At 39.3% G+C, this 25,311-nt stretch overlaps 1 protein-coding gene across 2 annotated transcripts in view; it reads left to right on the forward strand.

Annotated features, from left to right (window-relative positions):
* The first annotated feature begins 1,647 nt into the window (after nucleotides 1-1,647).
* Nucleotides 1,648-25,311, forward strand: part of SVIL (supervillin) — a 102,762-nt gene continuing 79,098 nt past the window's right edge. The window contains exon 1 of one of the 2 annotated variants that reach the window (XM_027648371.1): nucleotides 1,648-1,711. In XM_027648371.1, coding sequence (XP_027504172.1) covers nucleotides 1,648-1,711 — 64 coding nt within the window. Of the gene's footprint in view, nucleotides 1,712-4,295; nucleotides 4,888-25,311 lie in introns of those variants that run through there. The other variant, XM_027648374.1, reaches the window with a different exon arrangement.

A 25,311-nucleotide genomic window follows, 5' to 3' on the forward strand; every position in this document is an offset into this window, starting at 1 on the left:
GTCTGATGCTTCTTTCTGTAATAAGGCTTTTGAGGAGCAGCTTGTCCACCTGGGTAATTTCTTCCTAATTTCCATTCAGCGAAAGCTTTCAGTTTTGTTTCTAGGATTTGAATTACTTATGCCTCTTCCCAAAGCTTTTATTGCAGTGCCCTACTGAAAACGTCAGAAATTTTCAACTTTGGGAATATGTTTCCCCCAAAACTGTAGTGACTCAAGAGTGTTGTTGTAAAACCGTGCAAAGCAAGAGAGGGTCAAAAAATCTGAGAAGCAATGATTCAGTTGTAATGCTTTTGCTCATTTCTTTGAATTGTGGATTCTAACCTCATTAGTGGCTTCTACAAATTTGGTGTTCATGACTTGCAACTGATACCTTTTCTAAAAACAGAGGGAGGGAGGAGAGGGAGTACTCTGTTTATTTCAACAACCACAAGCAACACTTCCAAAATACACTTGTGGTTGTATCGCAGAGTTATGAATCTTAGGTTATCTAGTGGTGACTAACATGGTGAGACAGTAGCCTAATATGTCCAGGCTTTATTTAGAAAAGGTAATTCTTGTCGAAGACAACACCAGTGTTTCATTCACTGTTTGCTGAATCCATAAGTACAGGTATCAAGTCTGTTGACAGTTCACAATGCCAAGATACAGCAGCTATCCTTTCAGGGTCTGACTACAAGTTTTAAAGGATTTTGCAGTACAGAAAGAAACAAATTCCTCTCCCCCTCCAGCTTCTCTCCTTCCAAATGCACTTTTTAGGTTGTTCTATGGTTTGATCAAAGTTAACAAAGGGTTGTGATATCTCTGGATCCGGTAGATTTTTCTCTTACCTTGTGGTGATTTTTTTAAACACTATTATCTCATTAGAGAGGTGGTTCACAAATAGACTGTAACAGCTTTCTAAATTCTTCAGCCAAAGCCTGGATTATACCAGTTGTTACATTTAGAGAATCCTATAGGTTAAGAAAAAAATTACTTTTTTTTCCTCACTGCTAGTTAAACCTGTAAAGTCTGCGTGTGCGTCTTCAGTAAGGCAGGAATCTTCTACTGTTCTGCCTATTTAAAAATAAAATGGAAGAGCAAATCCTCTCTGGCAAACTGGGAGTTCCTCAGTTTTTGGGTTATATACAGTTTGCATTGAAGATAAGATGGTTTGGGGGGCATAGGCTTTGACATAGAACATGTGGCTTTATTCCCATGGACAGACAATGCAACTGAAGTGGGGATTACTGAATACTGTGGAGTCCTCCCTGACTTGCCACCTTCTCATTGATTCTGAGTGCAGGGAATTGTTTGCCCCTGTGGCAATAACATCATTTTAATATTTTTCTGGTAGTGAAAGAATGAATGATATCTTCTCCCAGAAAGACAGAAAGTGTTTGTGTTGATTTGGGGTTTTCTTTTGAAGTGTTGTTGGTTTTGGTGTTGGTTTTGGTTTTTTTTTAAGATAAATAAAAGTCTTCTGTGGGTCATTTTAGGCTCTCAGAAACTTGAATGTGCTAAATGAGTATGTTTCCCTAGCTGAGCCAATAGGAATAGCCAGGCACAGGCAACACTTTTATCCCACGAAAGGGAGGAGGGGTGAATGAGCCAGAAGATATAAGCTGAAACAAAGCCATGCTGTCCTTCTGAGTCATTCGCATACACTGGATGGGTAAGGCTTCCTGCTTCCTGGGACACAGAAGTGGGGTCATGATTCTAACAATGGACGTTGGTAAGTCGCCTTTTATTAAATTTGTCTGTGGGTTTTTTCTGGGAAGTCTCTCCTTCCCCTTCCCTCCCTAGCTGAAAAGAAGATATCTGTAAACTGGGAGGCTGAATTGTTAAATAAAAGAATGCTTAATCCAGACTTCGCATGCTGTGTGCACTTCACTGTGTGTTACACTGGTGTTATTTCTTGACTGTTACTCATCGAAGCATATATCCTCTCTTGCAAAGCAAGACCTTGGTATCAAAAGTGTGTCTGTTAATTTGTACTTCTGTCTTCATTGAGACAGAACCTGTGGCTTGAGAAGTACATGATGTCTCACTCTGATAATAGATGTGATAGTGTCTGGAAGATGCATGCTAGATCTTAGGCTTGTTGAAAAGAGTTAGTGGTGAACTAATGTACTGGCTGTGGCTTCCTCTACTCTGTGTTTACAGAAAATTTTTATTGGGGAGGAAGAGGGAAAAACTACTGCATTTCTGTGGTAGGCAGCTCTGCTTTATGTGCTTATAGCCAAGAAAGTGTACGTGAAAAAGCACACACAGAATTTGGGGTTTTTTAAATTAGATACGAAAGTGAAATCTTTAACATAGTTCCCAGTGTGATAGGGAGAGTGAATGTAGAGTGGTTTCTATAAAAGAAACAAGCAATCCCAGTCCTGCTTCTTGAGAGGGGGTGTGTTTCCATGTCATAACTTGCATCCTTCAAATTCCACAGTAATAAAAGACCTTGGATTTTAAATGGTTATGGATAGGACATAAAGCACCAGTGGTTGTGCTCTGGCAGCATGCTCTCGGCTGCTCCTTCCCTTTACCAGCTGCAAGCATGCCTGCTGCATTTTTAAGAGGTCTGTTGAACTTTTGTCAGCAGTTGGTTCAGCTACTTTTTTTTCACCACAGTGCAGAAGCATAATGTGACATGTTCTGCAAGCTCTGTTCAAAGTGATAAACTTAGTTGGGTAGATCTTGCCAGTCTGTTTTATCTACTTGTCACATGCTGGGTTTACTCCATGCTAATGAAAAGCTCACTGTCCCCTGTGTATGTGAATTGATTCAGTTGGGCATATGCTGGGCCCTAAAGGGAAAAACTCTCTGTGCCTTCTTATGGCTCTTTAACTTTACCGAGACTTCCAGAAGGTGACCCAGCTGGCTTCTTCATGCACAATTTAGAGGAGATAGCAAACCACTTCATTTAACCCACCCACACCTAATTAAAGTTGTTTTGTTATTGTCTGTGTAGCCAGTGACTCTTTTTGTGTTCAAGGTATGTTACAAGCTTTGCAAATCACTTAAAACTGAGATGATGAAATTTAACACAAGCTCTAAGAGGAGTAAGATGGTGCATGGCTGACAATTTTCCATTAAGTGAAAGATGATTTTTTTATTAAGTTTTAGTGATTTTTTGGCCCTTCCATTAGAGTAGCTTCTAGAGGAGCCAAATTTCAGGCCCTTAAAGCAGTTTGAATACCAGGAATTGGTGATCCTCTTCTACCCTTGCTTGAATAAGGATTGATGCCTAGATTGTAGATGTCATGCCATGTATTTTAGGAGGATGCCCTGGCACTGTTCAGAATTTACATGCTTGTGGGAGATAGAGACAACAGGTTTTGCCCACAAGACATTTCTTCCCCTTTGAAGTACCAGAGTTCCTGTACCGCCCTGGAGTAATTGAACTCTTTGTTTTGGAGAGACTGGGAGGATGTTAAAAATATATGGTTGAAAAAATACCTTTTATTTGCCTATAATTACATACTTGCATTGTGTGCTGTTTCTTTGCACTGTGAGTTGAACCATAAATATAATTCTGCTCACCTGTGTTTCGTTGGATCCAAGCCTGATTTTTTTTCCCAGAACGATGTCACTGCACTGGTTTCTCCAGAACTACTGTGCTCTTGTAGTCCTAGTGGTAATTTTCAGTTATAACAACTTGTATGGTTAATAAACATATATTTTGGAAGATCTTAATTCTGTAAGAATTCTTAAATTACTGTTCTTAGCTTCTTTGTGGGAAAACTACCTGAAGGGAAACATCGTAATTCAAGAATTTATAACAGGGAATTCTAGTACTTCACAAGTGTATTTAGGTTACAGAAAAAAATATGCGAGCAATGCCTTATGCCTCAATCTGGGACATGGATGGTGCCCCATGAAGTTTATCTGCTTTGTTTCACCCACCTTTTAAAGCTGTCCTTGCTGTTCTTGGAACTGTTTGCTTATTTCAAATTGCATGTTTGCATTACAAGTCAGGGCTGATAACTTCTTTTATATGGGCATAAAATACTTAAGCTAGTTTTTAACAGAATAAAACTTCTCTTCCTTAAGATAATTGTAAGAATAGTTGTGCATTTGTTTTAAATTTGTATTTAATGCATTTAATGCTGCTGCATTTGTCTTAGCACCTTCTAATTTCTGTCAGGAGGAGGACTAAAAATGTTTTGGATGGGGGGAGTAAAAAGGAGGGCTGCAAGACAGAGTTGACAGTATAATTGGATTTGAAGCAGCTACAGGCTGGGACTGTTGCAACAGCTGATTTGATCCTTCTGAGTTTCAAGAGCTATTTATGGTAGATTAGCTGTATCAAAGCTCTACTGTTCCAACCATAAAAGGTTGGTCCTCTGTGAAGTTGCCACACTGCATTTGGCTTAGTCCTCTGAGGTTGGAGAGCCTATAGCTTTTTATGTGGATAAATCCAGTGATGGATGGAAATACTAAAGGCAGATCAAGGAATAACACTGTTGAGGACTTCAGATGGCAGCGAACTCTTAAAAGGAGATTTTCACTAATAAATTTTTTGCTCTGATGTTTGGAATCAGCACTTGGATATAGCTCCTGCATATTTACTGCATTTGGTGAACGCATGCTTTTAGGAAAGCGCTGTTCTAAATTTATCTGACTTATCTGAATCATCTTGACTGCACATGTACTTGCCAGCCATGTATGTTGATATTTGGTAACTTTTGTGAAGTCACTTTTCTGTTTTCTAAGCGGGTGAGTGTTAGGTCCTTTGGAAAGAAATCTTAGCTAAAGTGAGTAACTTCTTTAAAACAAGAATTATTAAATACTTGGCTAAAGAGAGCTTCAGGCGATATCTGTAACTATTTTGAGAAGACTTTGATTCCTTTTGCTACATCCTTCTGTCCTCTGTGTAAAGGCAGACAAGTGGATTTTTTACAGGACTCTGAAGTAAGTAGCACCTTGTCCGGAGAGCTTGCACGCAGTCGCTCGAGTCACTTGTTTGAGAATATTCACAGCATTGTCAGGTTGAAATGCAAGTGGGTTTATTCTAGCCTGTGCATGCCAGTCCTTCAGCCTTCCTTAAGGCATTTTGTGTTTTTATTTTCGAGTTTTGCTTAGACGATGAGTTCATTCTGCTATGAATGGAAAGTCCTGTCACTGGTTGGTTTGTGTGATGTGTCTATTCTTTTTCAGTTTTAATATGTGAACCTTAGCCACAGTACTACAAACAGCTATAAGAGCACTTATATAGCAACAAAAGTTTTCAGTAGTAATTTTCTCTTGTGTTTAAGAAGTTCTATAAACACCTGTGAATACTGTTGGATTGGATAACTCTGTTGTATTTTGAGACTTGGAGTGTTCCGAAGAAACCTTCCTCCAACTTTCCATTCTCTTATTTTTAAACATTATCAGAACACCATAGGTGGAAGTTCCTGGCACTATTTTACCTTCCCCTCCTGCAGCAGTATCCTTGCAGGGAGTTACTTGAGCCAGTTGTTTGAGAATATTCACAGCGTTGTCAGGTTGAAATGCAAGTGGGTTTATTCCAGCCTGTTAAAGGGGGGGAGCATAATGGACAGGGGGATGGGAAGAAAAGTTTTCTTGCTTCGAGGATATCCCAGGTGCTATATTTTAATCTCTAGAAACAAGAACGGTGTCCTTGCCAAAAAAAAAAAAATCTCAATTTCCCTTTCAGGAACTAGCAATTTAAGGCCATCTTCCATTTTCTTTGGATTATAAATCTATATTTCTCCATCAAATGTATCCAGAATTTTTATTCTGAATTCTATAAGCCTTTGTTTTAGCCCGGGAATACCAGAAGACAGAACATATCTGGAGCATTACTGTTTAAAACCAACTGTATCAGTTTAGGGATGGGAATATTTTACTGGAATAACCAATAAAATATATATATTAAATTTTTCTCCCACACACTTTGTTAGATATACATTTAAATACTCACCTTTATCTGTGTATTTTATAGGAGATAGAATCAGTCTACCTGCAGAAGCAGTGAGGATATGGAAGAAACTGCCTGATCAATATACTCCTTCAGACAGCTTCTTAATTTTTGTGTTGGATTAAGAGATGTGTGCTTCAGTTTGATACCTGACTTTAAAATGTTTTTACATCATTTCCAGTAAAATTAGTATTTTTAAGAAGCATCTTTTTTTGTGTGATCTGATTTTGTTTTCCTTTGCTAATTACATTTTAGAAAGCATGTTGCTATGAATTGCTCCACCATTTTAACACGCCTGTTTTGTACCTGTTAACCTGTTAGAAGGTGTCAATGCCTTAAAAGCTTTAAAACCACAGAGCCATCAGATATGTAAGTTAGATACCCCAGAGTGTGCAGAAGACCAGGAATACACTGGTAGAGCTCTTAACTTGGGTTTCAGACTCAAGTGCACTAACAGTATAATGCAGGAAATATTTTGATTTATGAAAAGTAACAATATCTGCTCCTCTTCATGCAGCAAAGGCTTAAATGTAATGGAATAGGTAAATTTTCTTCCCCAGCTCAATTTAAGTGTTAATTCTACCTCATCCTGTACTGTTTTGTCTTGATTGAATTGCTGAATTACATTTTTGGCAAAAATTTCCAGTAGGAAGGGGAATTTCAGATTTTTCTGGGCATTATTCTGCAGGACTTTAGTTTGGTAGTTGACATTTCTTTGCTAAATTCTTTGATAGTTTATATGGGATAAAGGTGGTGGGGATATGCAAGCAGTATTAATCTGTCTTTGAACTATGCCATTTTTATACAGAGAAGAGACATTATAACTGTACACAGAGCTCCCCAAAAACCATCTAGTTGAGGAACAGTAAAATGATAGTGCAGATTTCTTCTTCACAGTGAGTCAAGGTAGACTCAAAGAGGGTAGAGTTGAGCCATTTCCAGACAGGTCAGAGAAGTCTTTTGCCAGTTTTCTGTGTGGAAAGTATATGTGTCTTATACATCCTAACACATTATGAGCTGAGGTTTCTCTTTTGTATAGGTTTATGTTGATGAAGTGGTTTGAAAGCTTTATATAGTCTTACTACGTCTGTTTATGCGAAAGGATATTGAGAGTGTGTAGAATTTGTGGTTTGTGGTTTTGGGGTTTTTTTTAATGCAACATTTTCATTTTACTTGCTTAGAACATGTTCAGAAGATCAGCTCTTGTCTATGAAACCTTTAATATGATGAACAGGGGAGAAATTGCACAAGCTTATTCAGTTTAAATTGTCATTGGTTGAGTTCATGTTTGTTCCCCAGTGTGTTGGCTGTTGTGCATGGCAATTTCACTGCAGTTTTCAGGAGGCAAAAGCTGCGGAACAGTTTGCAGTAACAGGGTGGCTGAGATTATTCCCTTAGCAGAGGCATTGTGATTCACAGTGTGTTTTCTTGCTGGATGCAAAGGCTTCTGTTTCTCCACGGGAAAGCCTCTGTTTGGTATAATGGAGGAGAATAGTGATCTTGCAAAGGAATTAGTGTGCACAATGGTCTCACCTTATTAGTTCCCTGGTTTTGCTGCTTTCCCAATTAGACACTTTAGGGTTAACAGACACATTGGAAGGTTGTGATTTTTAATAAGCAAAACATGTCCTACTTGGAGTCTGCTTTAAGCAGATAAGAATGCATTGGGTAACTGGTGATAAAAATGCTTCTGATGTCACTTATTCACGTGGTGGTGTGTTGAAGGGAGTCTTTCATTAGAGAGGGTACAACAACTATGCACAATAAATCTTTGCTGATTTATTTGGATTCAGTTGATGGAATGGTCTCTCTTTGCTCTAATGATGCCAGTTTTCAGAGTTTAAAAAAAAAAAAAAATCTTTCAAAGACCCAGATTAAAATAGTTTGAATTTCCAGACACATCTCTCTTCAGGTATACAAAAAAGCATCATGAGAAACTCAGACATCAACCATCATGTGTTGTAATAACTAAGGCTAGCTACATTTCTAAAGCAACTTGAGGCTCCATCACACCATTACAGAGGAAGTGTGCAATTTCCCAACACAACTCAGCTGTCTGACACTAAGAGATGCCATGCTGTTACTAGTGGTCTGTTACAAAGGAACTGCATTTAGGTGTTACTGCCAAAGTACTGTAAGAAGTTAATAATACTTCCGTGGAGTTAATGACTGCCAAATGTGCTCCTCGTGGCTTATACCTGTAAGACTCTTGGCAGTCAGCAAAGACCCACAGGATTTCATTCTTGCTTTGTAATATCAGCCTCAGATTTAGACAAAAATACTGTCTATTCCCCAAAATAAAACAAAGGTAGCACTGTCTCCTATTAGCTTGCTGCGGAAGGATGAAGGAGTGTGGATTAATGTTTCAGAACAGTTGCACCAAGTGTTCTAGAGAATATGCAAGTCATATGTGCTTTACATGTGACTTTTTCAATCTTGCCCTTTCTGACAAGAAGCCCAGTTAAGGCTCAGAGACAGCTACAATAACTCTTTAACTCTTAGAAAATAATTGCCCCAACTGTTTATATTAACATGAAAAACGGACAGTATTTCAATGTATTTTCCATTAAGAGCCAACTGGCCCTGAAAGCAAGGTGAGATCCTACTGAAAGCAGCATTTCAGGCAGCTGTTGGCATTCCAGTGGTGACTAGGGTTGGTCAGGCTAACCATGTAGCCACAAGTTAGGTCTGGGAGTTAAGACCTGGGTTCACTTGGCTTCAGTGTCAGTCATTGTAACACCTGCCTGTCTTCAGTTACAATAAAAAAAACTTGCCAGATTTTTTAACACAGGCAACTGGAGCTGAACAACTGACACAGTTGTTGCTCCAGCAGCACTAGATTTCACTTTTTATTCCCTTTCATTGTGAAGACAAGTAGCTGTTTTTTGCAGTGAGTAAAGCTAACCTTGAATTACATATTTCTTATTGTAGTCAAACATCCAGAGCATATAACTCGTTTGAAAAACAGACTTAAGGCTTCAGTGTTGGTAACTCTAAGCAACTTGAAGCTGAGGCAAATAAAGCTTATTGCATGCCTTAAAAACTCTAGAGTTAGTTTTTACTAACCTATTTCAAACAAAAAAACATATGCTAACTCCCTGAGTTGAACTCAGCAAAACCTGTGTGAATTGTACAAGTTGACTTTGAAAACATAGCTCAACCCCTGCCTCTTCATTCTGATCTGATAGTAGGGTGTGGCTTTGCGAGTAAGGAAACTTTGCGTTTAGAGGTTGTGGTTCAGAATAAGAAACTTCATTTTATACCGGTAAGATTAACTCTGGTCTTTAAAGGCTGCATTACAGATGCAATACTAAATTCTAGGGTTGAAGTTTCCCATCTTTGCTACTTCCATTCCTTAAGTTATACTTTATAAAATATGTTTTGATTATAGAGCTCTGCATACTAAAATATTCTCTTTATCAGCACACAGATATGTAAAGGTGTGTTACAAATGTAACTGTGGCAGATGCAGTTTCAATATTGTCAGAGTGCAGTAACAGTTTATATGTGGAATTGTTGGAAATTGTTACTGTAGCTCTGCAAAAAATAAAAGACATTGCACCCTCAGTCAACCAACTGTCCTGAGAATGAACAAAACCATTAGAAGGTTTTTTGTGGTCAGTTTTGCTTATCAGAATCCTCTAGAATTGTGTTTCAAGTGGCTACAGTTGTTTTTGTGCTATAGTGAATTAGAAACATAGTGAATTAGAACACCTCTGGAAGAAATATCTTCTGTTTGCAAAAATTGTATTTGGTGTGTGGACAACTTTGATTTTTTTTTTTCCTTGTTGAAATTTCCAGAAAGGATAAGGGTCTTTTGGCTTATTCAGAGCAAGAAAGACTAACTGAACTAACCACTTATGCTGACAAAGGTAAGGTCATTAATTTTATGAAATGATATGCAAATCTACCCTTGACATCTCCCAAGGATTTCAGAGGAGTATGGATCAGACAGGTAGATATGTATGTGTACATGTGTCTGTAAAGGCCAAATAGACTTACACAAACATATTGCCACTTTCAGCAGCTGTGAGTCATGCAGTGAAGAGCCAGGCAGGCCAACAGTGCTGGTGCCAGGAGGACTGGCATGTAGGAATCTGTGCCAAGTCTTCATCAGGCTCCTGATTGCCATGTGTATTTGAAGAGTGACCTGTCCAGATGGAGATCTTGCAGAGGTGGGAATGGCATGTTTAAGCTGTAGAAAACCTGGCTGGGTTAAGTGCTTTGAAAAAGTAGCAAAGACTTGTTTGTCTTGAAGTACATCAGGACAGATTTGATGATCTCGTGCTCACTTATAGCACAGTATGACAGATAAGAGATAAGTGTTGAGATCAGAGGAACTCTGGTAACTGAAAGAGTTTTAAAGTTAAAAAAGCTCCTGTATATGCAAATGCTTGGCATTTCTCTTCTGACTAGAGGCTGGAAGCCTTTGCTGATCAGTCATTAGGTGAAGTCACAACCCTTTATGTGTAAGAGCTATGTTTAGGTGGGCACAGGAAAAGTTACCCATCCTGGCACTTACTCAGAGTGAGCCATAGAGGCTTAGATTTTCTGGTATTGTGTTCCTGGCTATTTGGACTATGTATGTTTTCAGACTACAAGGATTCGTAAGGGTTAAGTCGAAGGAGAAGACATAATATCGACACACTTCTGTCCAACATTTTATTCTCCGAGCAAGTAATGTGTTACAGACTTATTAACTAGGATTTATAGCAATTACTAATTGCAGAAAAAAAACATGAAATCATTGATAAGACTTTGCGTTCTTCATAGCTGCCCTACTTTAAGCAAGGGAGGTCAAGAGCAGCCTTGCTATTTACTTGCTTGTAGACTGGTGCATAGGGTTGTCTTGGAGTGGGTAAGTTTCAAAATGAGGTCTCCCCATTTCTTTTGGAAATACGTAAGCAATTGGATGCCATTTGGTGAGGCCAGTACCATTCTTTCCTACTATTGTCAGGAATGATGGTTGCTATCCACCTATGTTAGACATTGCAGCACACCTACTGTGTCATGTTCCTGCAAATAATCAAGGCCAGGGCTACCAAGCTTGTTCTTCTGACTGCTTTAGACAGCTAATGATTTGGATTGGCAGGTAGGAATAGTGGAAGTTGCAAGCTTGCTTTAAAATACCAGTTTAGGAATCCTTCCCACTCCCCTCTCCATTCTCAGTTTGCTCCAGAACCACTCTCTCCAGTCGTGTTGGTTGGCTACATGGTCACACAAATCAGAGAACTGCTCTGTAGGAACTTTTTTCCACTTCCTCTCGAGCCCTGAGGGTTTCCCAGACCCGCTGACATGGTTATGCCAGTGTGGGTGCTGATTTAGTGGTGGTGGGAGAGTCAGGTTTTGAAAAGACCTGGGAGTGTGGGAGTGAGAATGAAGGATAGGTGAGTAGGGAACACTGTGTTGGCTCTGGTTAGAGGGCAGGAGAAGAGACAAAAATTGAGAGCCCTGTGAGCTCTATGAGGTACCTCAGTGCTTTGCTTTCACCACATCAGGTGGGATGTCAACATTTAAATGTTTGTGACATGAGGTCTATCATACTGTGTTCATGATAGCCTCAGTTTGCTTGATTTAGAGGCTTAAGCAAACCATGGTAAGGCAGGTAGGACAATGTGTTATGCAACTGTTTTGCTAATATTCTTATGCAAAAGAGAATTACTCTTATTTTAAGACACTACATTGATTTTTGGACCAAGTCTATTGCTGTGTCTTCTAACCCAGGGTTAAAATTTCCCAGTGGTTTACTTTCCTCTGTGTCATGCTTCTGAAAGAATGCCACAGGGACTTAAATCTGAACAGTCTTCTACTTGAAATTAGTTAGAAAACAGTCTTCTACCTTTCATTTGAAATATAAGTAAGTGTTTGTCTTGAATTACAAAAGCTAATAGACTGCCTGTGCTGGGTTGTTTGGACTTGAGTAAAAATAGGTATAAGTAAAACTAGGGCATAATTTTGATGGGCAGCTATGAAAGACTTATGTTTGATATCACAGGAACTTTATGGCTTGACTGAAGGCAGCACAAAAGTAGCACGTTTCTGCTGAAACACTAAATATTTCTGATTTAAACCTAGGGCTATTAATTGAGTAAACTTCTATGAGTGACTTCCAGTGCCTGTGATGATGTGAGACTGAATGCAGACAATGAAATGTCATGACAGCACAACTCCACAGAAGTTAATTGTCAGGAAAAAACTGACTTCACACACATTCTTCTCAGCAAACACTTCAGATAAATCACGAACTATTAGGCTTAGTTGCCTTGGCTTGTTCTTCCTGGTATTGCAAGTAGCCTTCCACAGCAGACCTCTTGTTCTTTATGCAAGACTTTGGAGAGATAGTGAGGAAAGAAGGCAAGAGTTAAGAGAGATCAAGGTTTAGGGACCAGGCTTTGAGACAAAAAGGTAGAGGTATTTTAAAGGGAAGCACTTAAAGAAGAGGAGCTCTCCCATGCTTTTGTTTCTACTGTCTTGATTGGATAAATGAGCTAGTTTAAACAGGATCTTCAGTCACCTCTCTGCTGGGAACAGACAGGGTTGATATGCTGGGATAATAGTCTAAGATTTAATCTGAATATTGCATCATGGGATTACACCCTAGGAGGTGTAAATGTCTAGTTCTCAACATGACTTCACTTACATGACCTGTACCCTTACAATGCCTCATTCAGTACCTTGGGGTATTCTACTCCTTATTTATATTTTTTACTCTGTCTGTGAAACACAACCTACTGCTCAACTTCAGAGTCTAATGAATGCTTTGAGTTGAAATGAGCTTCAGACTGATTAACATTTCTGAATTGCTTCTTTCTTGTGACATGTAACAATTAGTTGAATTAGCATGTAATTTTTTGGTGTCTGTTGCTTCCACAAACACTGATTTTTGTGTTAAACACTTTCACTGTTGGCAGGGGAGCAAAACTTAAGTGTGGCCCTTGCATATTCCTAGACTGGTGGGCTGAAACCTAACCGTGAAAGCCAGTGGAGCTGAGATGTGCCCTTCTGCCTGTAAAGGGATACTCTACTGCAGCTCCTGCTGGGCAGACGTGTGTGAATCTTCCTGATACAGAGGAGTAATTTTGTCAGTTCACTGGGGGTTAAGTGTATTCAGTAGAGTACAGTAAAAGGCAATGCAGTTGGTGGTACTGTTCCCATGGCCATCAAGCTGTACTCCCTGTGGGTGGTCTAGCAAAGCAGACAGGCTCAAAACGTTTGGAAATATTTACATAATTCAGGACCCTGAAGCTGGCCAACATGGCTGTATATCCTACAAGAGTATCAGGTGCCAAAAAAAATTGGGCATTCAGCTTTATCCAGCCTATCATGTTTTTCTTTGTAGCTAAAAGTCCTTCCTTCAACCACCTGCCAAGTGTTGTAGCTGTTTAGCTTTAAGAGTTGACAGCTACCCAAACCTGGTTTTGTTGCAGGCCAGAGATTTAACTTACAAGCCACTAAAAATAAATAAATAAGGAGGGGTGATGGTGGTAGTAGAGTTTTGCAGGGCAGACTTAGTTCAGATTTTTTTCACCTCCTTTTGGAGCACTTAGCAAAGCAGAAATCAAGCTTTTGGCTCGGGGGTTCTTAAAATAAATTATTTTAACCTGTTGTTTTTTAAAATAATCATAATAATTAAAAGAACCATTCAGCCTCTAAAGGAGATCCCGTAATAGTGAAAGGTCCCCCTTCCCCCTCCACTACAAAGAATCTCTCTCAGTTAGGGCAAACAGGCATCTTGTGACTTTTACAATAGATCTTTGTGTTCTGAAGACCTAGCATAAATAATTCCTCCTCAAAGAAGGCTGAGAAAGGAAAAAACAAGGCCAAATAGGCTGGTTTCTCCACAAAAACAAGGCAGAAACAGTGTAATTCCACCACAGTGATGTGTGCTTGCTGTACCCTGACCAGTGAGTGTCCAGGACTGCCTGTAGTGCAAGGCTTTTCCCCAGGTTTTGGTAAGAATTTACAATAGTCTTCCCAAACACCAGTCTCTGGCCAAAGCTGTGACCTGGGAGCTAGAGGAAGCATCAAGTGAAAAATTGCAAGTGATGATGTTGTATAAAGCCATTTTATTTATGGTACTTCAGACTTGATGGACTGGCCAATAGGCCATTGTATCAGTCACAATTTTAGCCTTTCCTTTTTTAAAACAGGATCATGATTACAACCTTCAGGACTTCTGACCTTTCTTCTTCACTGTCTGAGTTGCTGGTCTCTAATTTCTCTTCCCTTTCCCTGCAAGGATTATACCTTTTTTATTACTTAAGTTATTCTTTATTTGCATTTCTCTCCTCCTTTATTCCTGCTGAGTAGTCTACAGGTTCTCTTTGGAGACACCTTTTTAAATATTATGTGTGCCTAGTGGTACTGTTGGTAATTACTTTTCCAAATATCAAGTTTTGCATTGCTTGGTAAATATTTGGAGCAGAAACAAAAACCAGAACCTTGGAATACTCATTTATGACAGATAACTCTTATCTTGTTTGTTCTGAAGCAGTGGTGCTGAGGGGAAAATCACATAATTGCATCAATTATTCTAAGGTAAGGTTTGACAATAACTTCAGAAAGTTCTATTTAAATTCATTTTGTTAGGAAATGACAAAAGTATTTCTGAGCTTTGTTGAGCTGCCTCTCTGCTGACAAAGAAGAAACATAGCTAAGGAATAGATAGGAGAAATGACACATACTATTTGACTTTCTAGTTTTGCTTTCCACTTTGCATGAATATTAGGAGGAAACTTGTGGCATAATACACACCTGTCTTAATACATTTGATGTAGCCTTAAATTTAACATTCCTTACAAACCGTGCTCTAAATATTTGTTGCCCAATTCAAGTTTGTAAGAGCTTTTGATCTACCTGCACTGTGGACTTTACTGAGCTCTCCTTTGAGAACTGGAGATGCTTTATATCTGGAAAAGGTTGGGTCACGTGTCTGTGACATACAGTAATGTCCAAACCAGTGGTCTAAAACTGCAGCATTGTCACAGTTCAGAAAAAAATAAACTGTCGAAGAAATTATACATTTTGGTACCAAAGAACTGTTTATGCCTCTTGGTAGTGGAATAACATGTCACAAACTTTATTTAGGTGTTGCAGTGTGGCAGTTCAGTCTGACTTGTAGCACTTGCTGGAGCAAGCTGACTGTGAGGAATAATTGTCTGTACTCATCTGATAAACTCTCTGTGGTTTGGGCACCTCTTCTCTTGCATAGGAGCAGTCTTTGAAGGGCTGGTTGTCGCGTGCTTGGCTTGTAATTGCAGTGGCATGTAGGAGGAGAGAAACAGGAGGAGACAAGGGAGAAACGAGTTTTGTAGCCTAGAACCAATGAGGCCTGTGAAGAAGCATCACGTCCAGCAGAGGGATTAATAGACATCCTTAGCACTCAGATGTCTGCTGTGTTGGGTAATCCCTATGAAATTACCTAGATGGTTGGATCAACTGCAGACTTGGTTCACTTCCTGACTTGTAATAAATATGCTAAGGAAGAAGCAGAAATAATGGAACCTATTTGGGCACTGACATGCCATTGAGTTTGCATAAATCCCTGGAAGTATAATGCTGGCAAATGAATATTCATAAACCAGGTTATTAAAATTTTTAAGAAACCTTGAGGGGATGATGATGTTAGATTCCAGAGTTAATTATAGAGATGGTAAAATTCTTGGCTAACTAGGCTGAACATACCTCACAATAGTTTTTACACAACAGAACAATCAGAGAGAGCCACAGTGTTGGATATAGGTTCTGAATCTCTTAATATATTCCCTGAAGAGGAAGTATTTACATCCAGCTACTGTGGAAATAAATCACCTTCTAGTAGTTGAGTTGCCAGTCATTTCTTTTGAGCTTGTTTTTGTCACTGAATTGGTTACAGTTTCTGGCTTACTTGTCGTAAAGTGCCCTGCTTGGCTGGGAAGCATATGGTGGCTCTCTCAAAAATTGCCAGTTGTTAAATGCAATCTGTAGTGTTCACTAGACTTGTTACAGGGAATACTAATACTTCTGTAACTTTACTTACTCAAGGTAGCAATCAGTTTTAAGGATTGTTGCTTTGTTTTAACAGTCTCTTTTCCTCTCAAAAGAGTTATGAAAAATGTCTGATTTCAGTTTTGTAGGATAGTGGTATTTTATAATGTTTTCAGAACTGATGAGGGTTTGGAGAGAGCTACTGAGGTCACAGTTCTAATCCCACTTGGAAGAAACAAATTGAAAATTTCTAACTTTTGTTGATGGTCAGCATATTCTTATTTCTGCTATTCCATTTTTTCCACAGTATTGATTAAAACTTGAGAGAAATGCCAAAGCCAACCTGTCATACATGTCCTTGTAGTGGTGCAATGAGCAAAACTACTAAACAGGATTATAGCTACCCTGGATTCAGGGTAGTTAAAGTTCTAAATTATAGGATCTTAGTGAAATTAATGTTTCTGTTCCACCTCTAATAATATTTCCTTTCTTAAATACAAAGAGTTAAAAGGAAGAACACATTGCTGTGTTTCTTGAATCAAAATCTGTACGTCAGGACCCTTTTAATGGCACAATCCATAGGAGGAAGAGGAACAAAATAATATTTGTCTTTTTTTTTAGATGTGATATGAAGTTAAAATCTAAACCAAACTAGTTATTTGTTTTGGTCATGGAACAGGAACAGCTGCTCACTCCCTTTATTATGCCAGATCAAGGAACACAAATACTATAAACATAGATGAAGCAGTTCTTGAATCCCAGCAAAAAGCCTGAAAACAACCGTGAATGCCAAAACATGCTAAATAGGATTCTGAAGGTTTGGGAAGATTTAGAAAATCATTCCAACTTGCCTTGTAATTGAAATCTTTCTTCTTAAGAGGCAACTCTTCAGCAGTCAGGAAATCTAACAGAGATGCTATGTGACCATGAAAATGCAAAGTCTTAAATTTTGAAATATACTTTTTATCAGAAATAATATTTCCAAGAGCTCTCATCAGTTCAGGGAGTGCAACAGGAAATCACTACTGGTCAAGTGAGATGTGCTGCAATTTTGAGAGAAGGAAAATCACTTATTAACCTCAGCTTTCAGCAGCCCTTGTTGTAGGGTGACTAAAGAGGCACTGTCTGCTTTTGGGGATAAAACATAGGCTGCCCCTTTGACAGAGGCCTTCAAAGTCCTCTGAGAGGAAAGCAAATTTATCACTTGCCTAGTCCTGCAGTTTGCATGATTAAGTAAGAATTCCACACCTACTGCTCAGTCTTGAGCCATTTTACTACAAGAGGGACGTGTGCCACAGAAACTCTCCTACTCACCTTCTTCCTGCTTACCATGCTTTAACAGTGTGGCCTCTCTACATAAGATCAGGTAGGAAAAATAAAAATATACATCTGCAAGATATATTTTATGATGGAAAACAAAGTTTAAGACTGTTCTGGATGAGAGGCTTTTGAATGTTACTTGCAGGCAGCCAAAGTTGCACTGGTTGCATTTGTGCAGGAGACAGCAAAGTTACTTGCCACAGAGGAAGAACTGAACAGATGCCAAACCTTATCACAAATATGTCCACTACGAAGAAAAACCTTGTTTGTTGGAAGCCCAGGCTTTTCCTTAGCAAATTGATTTTTTTAGTAGGTATTTCCCTTTCTTTCTCAAATCAACCATCCATCAGATGCAAATGGTTTCTGTCATTGAAGGCAGGTGTCTCTGTGAACACTACGTTCTAGAAAGGTTGGAAGTGAGAGACTGGCTTAGTGGTGATGTTCCACCCAGCACCAGTGCTAGGCATCTGCAATGAAGTGGACATTTTTTTCCTCAGTTCAACAGAACTGAGCCAATGCTCCAGAAGCATAGGGGATACTACAAGCTAAAGATTGTGTAGAATGTGAACTTTAACTTGTGGAACAAAAAGGGTTTTTTTGAGGATGATGAAAGTACCTTTAAATAGGTACCTCTTCTTTCTGTTTCACTTTAATGCCTTTTTGAAGGATCCTATATTTGACCTTGACAATACCAGCGAGGAGGAAGATAGGGGAAAAAATCCTGAATGGAACTTGATGGAGTCTCTTTTTCCAAAAGAAAAAAGGAAAAATTGCTGAAGGTACATCAGCATTTCTACCTGGGAGCATTTCTTGTTATGAGAGAAAGCAGGGTGTAGAAAGAAAATGCAAGTAGATCCTGATCTTTTGCTTGAGGTCAGGTTATTACTTCAAATTCTTGAAGTCTTCTCTTCTCACTTGGTCTCCTCTGCCGCTGATGTTCCTGAGACTCCCAGGAGACATCAGGAATATCAGGAAGATGACTGGCCTCAAGTTTTAGTTCCATTTATTTTTGCCAAAGTTGTCAGTGGCCATGTAAAAATAGTCTCTTCTCCCTGTCTGTGGGAAGAAGGGGGATGTGATCACAAGGAGCTATCTTGCAGGTATTGCAGTGAACAGCCTGTGAGCTGCCTCCTGTTCCTGTGTTTTGGTACATTGATGGTGCCCAGTTTGAAGTTTTATATCGAGTCATTTGTCAGCACTTCAGTGAGCTCCCTGTCCCCCTCCCATTCATAGCCAATGCTGCCTATGCCTTGAATGTGACTGTGCCTTCTTATCAGGAGCCTCTCCTTGCTCTCAAGAGCAGATACGCTGCAGTCCTCAAGATAGCACTGTGATACAGGCAGTAAGTGTCCTAAAGAGTGTAGTTGTGTGAGCTTCAAGCCTTGCGGGATTTCTATGGATCTCTCTTCTTCTCCTCTTTCCTTTAATGATTAATAAGCAATTACAAACGGTTTTATTGTTTGTTTGCTTTTTCAAACAGTAAACTCCACACTTGTTCTTTTTTTTTTTCCGTCCGAGGAGCATATGGCTGTATTGATTGTGCAGAGCTGCCACTCATTTGTTGTTAGTTTGCATGTGGCCACACAACATTTATGAAAAAGCCCTGCCCTGCCCCTGCCTGCTCCCTCATTGTTTCCAAATAAAGGCATGTCTGAAAGGGGAGTTAAGCCTCCAACTGCCAGACCTTAAAGAAAGGAACTTTTACCCATGGATTGAAAAGAGGTGATTTATCTGCAACAAACTGTTCCTTTCCCACCCCCTTCCCTTTCTCAAATTAAGTGAAAAAGTTGCTTTAAAATTTAAATCACGCAAACTGCTTGTTTTACACTCATACTCTCTAGCAGACAGTTTAGGAACCTAAGCATCAGGCCTGGAGTCACCTCAGACTTAATGAAACGTCCAATTGATATATTTCATTTTACCTTTAGAGGAGTTTAAACAGAAAATGCTCATGTTCCTGGAAGATACTTAATAAGTGATCCTTTGCTTGCATATAAACCCTCATCTATGTGATGAGTGGGGAAGGTGAATGGCTACCTTTAATGCAAGGTAGTAGTTTGGGTGACCTTGGTTTTTTATTATTTTTTAAGCCAGAAGTACTCTTTATCATGGTTTAATACAAGTTTGACGTGGCATAATGGTAGTTAGCTGTGTATGATCTAAGGACATTGCTAACATGAGGTTGTTAGGAAGCAGTAATTTATTAGACCAGCTGGTATAGGGGGAAAAAATGAGCCAAGCTTTCAGGCACACCAGCACTTCATCGAGTCTGAAATAGAAGCAGCAGATTTCAAGGTTAAACAGAAGTTATGAAAAACACTCTGTTTAATCAGACATGCATTGAACTGCCAAAAAGGAGCTTGCTGGTATGATATTCCTTCAGTGGAGGGGGGAGTGTGAGAAGATAATTGTTATACTGGAGAAAGAAATAAGGAGTTTAAAACCAGTTAAACAGGGGAAGGCTGTAAAACCAGTACCTGATGAGCTCATGGCTGTTCTCAGTATCTATAGGACAGTTGGGAAATTTTAGTAGTGTGTCTTCTCTTTGGAGGTTTTATTTTTGTAGGATTTTTGAGGATCAAGATTGCCAGATCAGTCATTTATGGACAAATTGTTAGGTTTAACAAAAGGAACTTTATCAGGCAAATCTAGTTTCAGGCATTTTTTGTCAATTGGTTGCCATCCTTAGCCTACACTAACTTTAAGAAGTTACCTAGTACTCAGCTAATATTTCTAAAGGTAATGGCAGAAAGAAAAAAAAAACACAACAAAAAACCCACAAAACCTTTATTGTTTATTTGTTTTTAAAAACACAAAGTATTTACTTCTAAAATATGATCAAATCTATTCTAACAAGAAGCCCTGAATGCTTTTTTTATCTATCTTTTTTCTAATACATTTTTTTATCTATTCTTTTCCTCAAGCAGAAGCCAAATTCAGAGTTGAAATATTTAAAAAAAAGTTTCAAGGCTTTGTAGAATGATAGATGCTTTACTTGTGCTGCTAACAGAGTTGGCAATGTGCTGTTTCTAAGCTTTGAATTAGGTTGTGCTATCAATGTGGATTTGATGACACTCACTGGCAACGTATATTGGACTGTACACTGTGGAGAGCAGAGGAGAACTGTTTGATGCTCTTTAGAAAAAGTTTTTCACTATTTTTCTGTAGTGCTGTATCCTAAATTGATTAATATGATAGTTAAAGCAATGTCAGATTAAACATGTTAAAGTAGAAGTCATTATCTTCTAACTTGCTCATCTGGCTTCTTAGTTATGTTTGATGGGCTGTCTGTACAAATGCCCTCTAAATTAACCCCTTTGTATATTAGCAGTTGCTTTTAAAGTTATGGTATCTGCCTTTATCATGGAAAACTGACTTTCAGTATCAATTATAATGCTCACAACGCTTGATGCTGTTGGAGTGGTGTCAGGAGTCCCGGGAATCAGCCTGTTCGTTTTTCTGAGTCCCACTGCTCTGTGTTAAGAGGGCAGAGTTGTTTACTCAGCTGTGTCCTGTTAGTACCAAGGGGCTGGATAGGTAACTCTTGCATTTAACCTGAGCTGTGGGTAGGTGGAGGAGATCAGAAAAGCTTAATCTAATTCAGATAAATTACTTACCAGGAAGGGGTATAGCTGTGCTAGCATTTGTCTTCCTCTGCCAGAAGTCAGCTTCCTCCAACCTGCTGAACCAATAATTTGAAAAAAGTTATCATGTACTGGGAGGAATTACATAGCAAGTGGGATGGATTGAGAGACTGCAGCATCTTCTATGATCCTTGATGTTGTAGGATATGGCATATCTGTGTCTTGGCTTCCTTCAAAGTAGTTTTATGGAAACTTCCAAAGATTAATGTTAAAATATCCCTTTCATGTGGTACTTGAGTCACATAAGTCTTCAGTCACATGGGTAGTATTGGAGCTAAGGTTTTTGTGTTTTGCTCTCAAATTCTTTGAGAATTTACCTGTAATTAGTTGTGAATGCCCTCCACGATATTTCCCGAAAACCTAAGCCGGACACCAGGTCACCCTAAGACTGGTCTTGATATTGGCTGTATTGAGTATGGCCTCTGTGTAGCAAGCTCATAGGGAAGGTAATATGAGAAGATAAAAGTAATATATTGGTTTAGTATTTGACCAAAAAGTAGAAGCATTAGGCTGACATTTGGTGTGGAACAAGTTACAGAAAAACTTTAATCCAACTGGAGCTTAATGGAGTGAGATGTCTCAGTTCTAACAGATGTGGGCTTTGTATATTGGCTGCCTGTTGTGTAAGTAGCTTTTATTTATGGCAGAGGTAGCCAGCATGTTCTAAAAAGTTGAAATAAGAGTACTTATAGGACTCCAACTGATTCATTTATATTACCAGTGCTTGGAAAGAGAAAGAATTAAATGGCATAACACTTGATGGGATTAAAACTAGGAATGGGAAAAAACTTATTTGTAGCAAATTCAGAAGATGGAAATGGATTAACTACATATTATTCTAACAAAACTGGACCCCAAATCTGTTCTGAGTTCTTCTTTTTCAACCCCTATCTCTTAGTAGGGGTAACTGAAAGGATGCAAAAGGCCTGCTGCATTCTCCAAACTTAAAAACTGATTATTATTGATTTTTCTCACAATATAAGATATTAAAGGGGAAAAAAGAGTATGAACAGAAACACGTAAGCCCTTTACATAAGGAAATAAAATTAAAATGTTATTTTTATTTTTCTGTAGTGAGGGATAGATTTATTACAGTGTTTAACAATGTTTGTTATTGGATCTTCCTGTTAAGATATTTTCCACAAAGTAGTGGCTGTGGAACACCCTTGGTGTTCATCCATTCGAAAAAAAAGCACTACAACTAACAATTTATGACTTACATAGAGAAACAATTGCTTGACTTTTGAAATAAAACAAGACAGTGCTCTACAGTAAATGTAGATTTCTGGAATTCCTGGCGCTGATTCATCTCCATCTACTCCTTTCTCTTCCCTGCCTTTCTTTGTTTGGAAGTAATTTTTCAGGGTTACTTACCAAGCTGCCTGACTTTCACTTTTCCTTGCTTCCCAATTACAAGACAAAACGATAGGATAGGTGAGTTGTGTGTTTATTCTGATATAGAATTTTCTTATAATCAATAGATAAAAAAGCTAAAAAACCCAACCAACCAACCAAACTTTTTTCCTGTGAAATCCAGTTTCTACGCAGGTGTGTTTTACACACCCACAGACCCTTGAAATATTAGAAGCTGGATGCTCTCACACTGTTCTTCATAAAGACTGGCAAGAAATAATGGTAATACTTGGCCACAAAATAAAGAAACTACTTGAGAACTTACATATGCCAAATTGTTTAATAGTTTACTTTCACACATATGCGCACATACCTTTGAGTAAAGAAAGTGAGAATTTGACTGTAAAAATGAAATTATGCTTTCCAAGTGAAATCCTTATATAGTGTCTTCACTAGGAACAAGCCTCCAGTTCAGTGTTCATTAAATAGCATTCTAGTGCTCCAGATCTCCTTGGATAGGATTCCGTTCTTTTACTTCATATTGTGAGCTAATGAAACTCCTGGACTTACTCCAGTCTGTGCTGACTTTACATCTAGACTTTGGGTATAAGCTGCTGATTACTTACTGAAGTTTCAAACTTCCCAGGAAATGAAAACAAAGAGCTCAAGAAAATGTTGCAGCTTTTCACAGTGATCTCATGCATGGCCACATGCTGTCAGGATGTTTAAGTTTCTTGTGCTGAATTTTAATGCAGGCATACTTTCCATGGCAGTTTGAAATACTGCTGTAGTTTGACTTACAACCACTGGCAAACAGTATACTTACAAAATAGTTCAAATGTCTTGAAATGTAGCCTTCACTGAGCTTGGTTTTGGTTTTGTTTGTTTGTTTACTTGACTATTTATGAACTTGATTTTTTAAGTCAAAACAAGCTCTGTGTATGCTGAACTGCAATACAAATTGGTAAATCATGTATTTAGAGAAGCTGCTGGATTACTTAACTCTTCTACTGCTGTATTTTATTCAATTTTTCCATTAGCACTTAAAAATCAGGCCAAATATAGAAAAGCAGTGAGGCAAACACTGCTTGGACTTCATCTTGCTTGGACTTCAACAACTTCGTGTGGAGTTTTGATATAAAACTTTATAGTAAATATGCCAGTAATGCTGATGTGCTGAAATGAAGCTCCCAAATGGCTTGTAGGAAGAAGGACTATTTTCATACCATAAGAATACCTTTCTGTAGACTCTGTGAGCAAAACACTGGTGCTGACAATAAACTAGGATTATGAATTTCTTGTGTATCTGTGCAGCACATGCTCTCTTAAGGTGCTGAAGCTCATGTGCACCTGCCGTGTATTGTTCACTTGCTTGAATCACAAACTGTGGTTCCAGCCTTTCCGGTGCCTGTGAGGATGACGAGGCATTTTAAAAATGAAGCTTCTTAGGGTCCATGTACCCCCAAACTCCCCAAGGCTTGCTATATCTTCTTTCTCCTGAGAACTATGAGATCCTGGGTTTGGAATCAATGCAGTGTGGATGGAAAAGAGAAGTCTTGCTGCAGAACTTATCCCGTTTCCCTCCTGGGTTTTGCAGCCCCTCCTGAGCTCTGTGCTCCCTGTGGCAGCTGAACATGCTGCTGCCTCATCAGAGCTTGCAGAATATCAGCTAAACACCAGGCTGTCTTCACATGTGACAGGGCCCTAAGGACTGAGCATTCTGTAGCATCACCTGGCACAGGGCTGTGTCCAGCTGTGCTCTGTTGGCTAAGAAGCATTGTACTCTGCGTGTCTGTGATTTTGAAGATCATGCATTATTTCTCAGCAGTGGTTTTGCCTTGCTCTTAGACAAATACCTTGCAAGGCAAGGTATTTTCTCCTTGCCTTGCAAGGACCTAGTCCAGCACCTTTTCTGTAACTGGTTGTTGGTGTATTACTGTAATAACAATGACCATGAAGACATCTAGGGAGTCTGTTCTTTCCAACTCTGATTTGTTCAAGCTGCCTGTCTTTTTTCTCTTTTAAGGGATGTCTCTTTCCATTACACATGCTTAGTGCCTCTCTTCAGACAGCACAGCATTCCTTTGATGCTATTCATGGGACAAACAAGTTGACTGATGAAGGGAATTTACCTGCAAGAAAAAATTGTCCAAGACTATCAGCACGCTTTTACACTATGACCTTGTGGTTGTTGGCCTGCTCCATAGTGTGCTGCTGAAGTTAAGCTTTCTGTGCTCCAGTTGGTTCAGCTCTCACAAATACACCTTCTTAGTTTCCCATGAGTGGTTCTCTCCTAGTAAAGGGGAGAGTAAGTATCAAGTCTGCTAGGTTGGACAGACCGTTATCAAAATCTCCTAGAGAAGGAAAACAAAACCCTGCTAAAGAAGGGGGCCAGGTTTGTGGAGGGGATGGAGTGGAGTGGGTAAAGAGAGCCAATGAGGAGACTGGGGCTCTAATGGGAGAATCTGCAGTGGGAGTTGGAGAAGAGCCAGGGGAGGAGTGGAGGTACCTTTGGAAACGCTGAAGAACACAAACACAGTGGAATTACCCATTGGATGGGGTAGAGGAGGAAGATGGAAGTATACAAAAGGCATCAGAACTAAAATCAGAAGAGGGGGATTGGCAAGGATGAGAGCTGGGAGACTAAGAGGAGTAGAGCTGGGAATGGCAGTTCTAGTCTTGGGAAGATGCATGAACTTTGGGACAAGTGCTGCTGAGCTCCTCCCATGTGTCAGTAAAAGCTGCAGTGTGGCTGAGCACTTCTTTCCAGCCATAACATGGGCATCAATATTGCACCAGCCTTGGGGGCTGTTCTCTGTATGTTGATGAGGTGGCTCAGGGAAGCTGGACTGTAACAAATCACTCAGCTCCCCAAGCAACTGCCCTTGTTCTCTCATTTCTAGCCAGTTTGTTCACTACATTTCATTTCAACAAAGTTATGATGTTTTGCTTTTGAGCTTGAGCTGACCATCTGTGGATCAGGGGAAGAACACCTCCCCATTACCTCACTGAGACCCCATCTGTCTTCTCAGTGAATGTGTGCCGGCAGCACGTAACTGGTGATTATGTGGTGGATGTGTTTCCTCTCGTGTGACCTAGGGCTGGGGTGGCAGTTGATTCTTGTAAGGT

The sequence above is a fragment of the Corapipo altera genome, unplaced genomic scaffold (genome assembly GCF_003945725.1).
Source record: "Corapipo altera isolate COAL_440 unplaced genomic scaffold, ASM394572v1 47, whole genome shotgun sequence".
Taxonomy (NCBI): Eukaryota; Metazoa; Chordata; class Aves; order Passeriformes; family Pipridae; genus Corapipo; species Corapipo altera.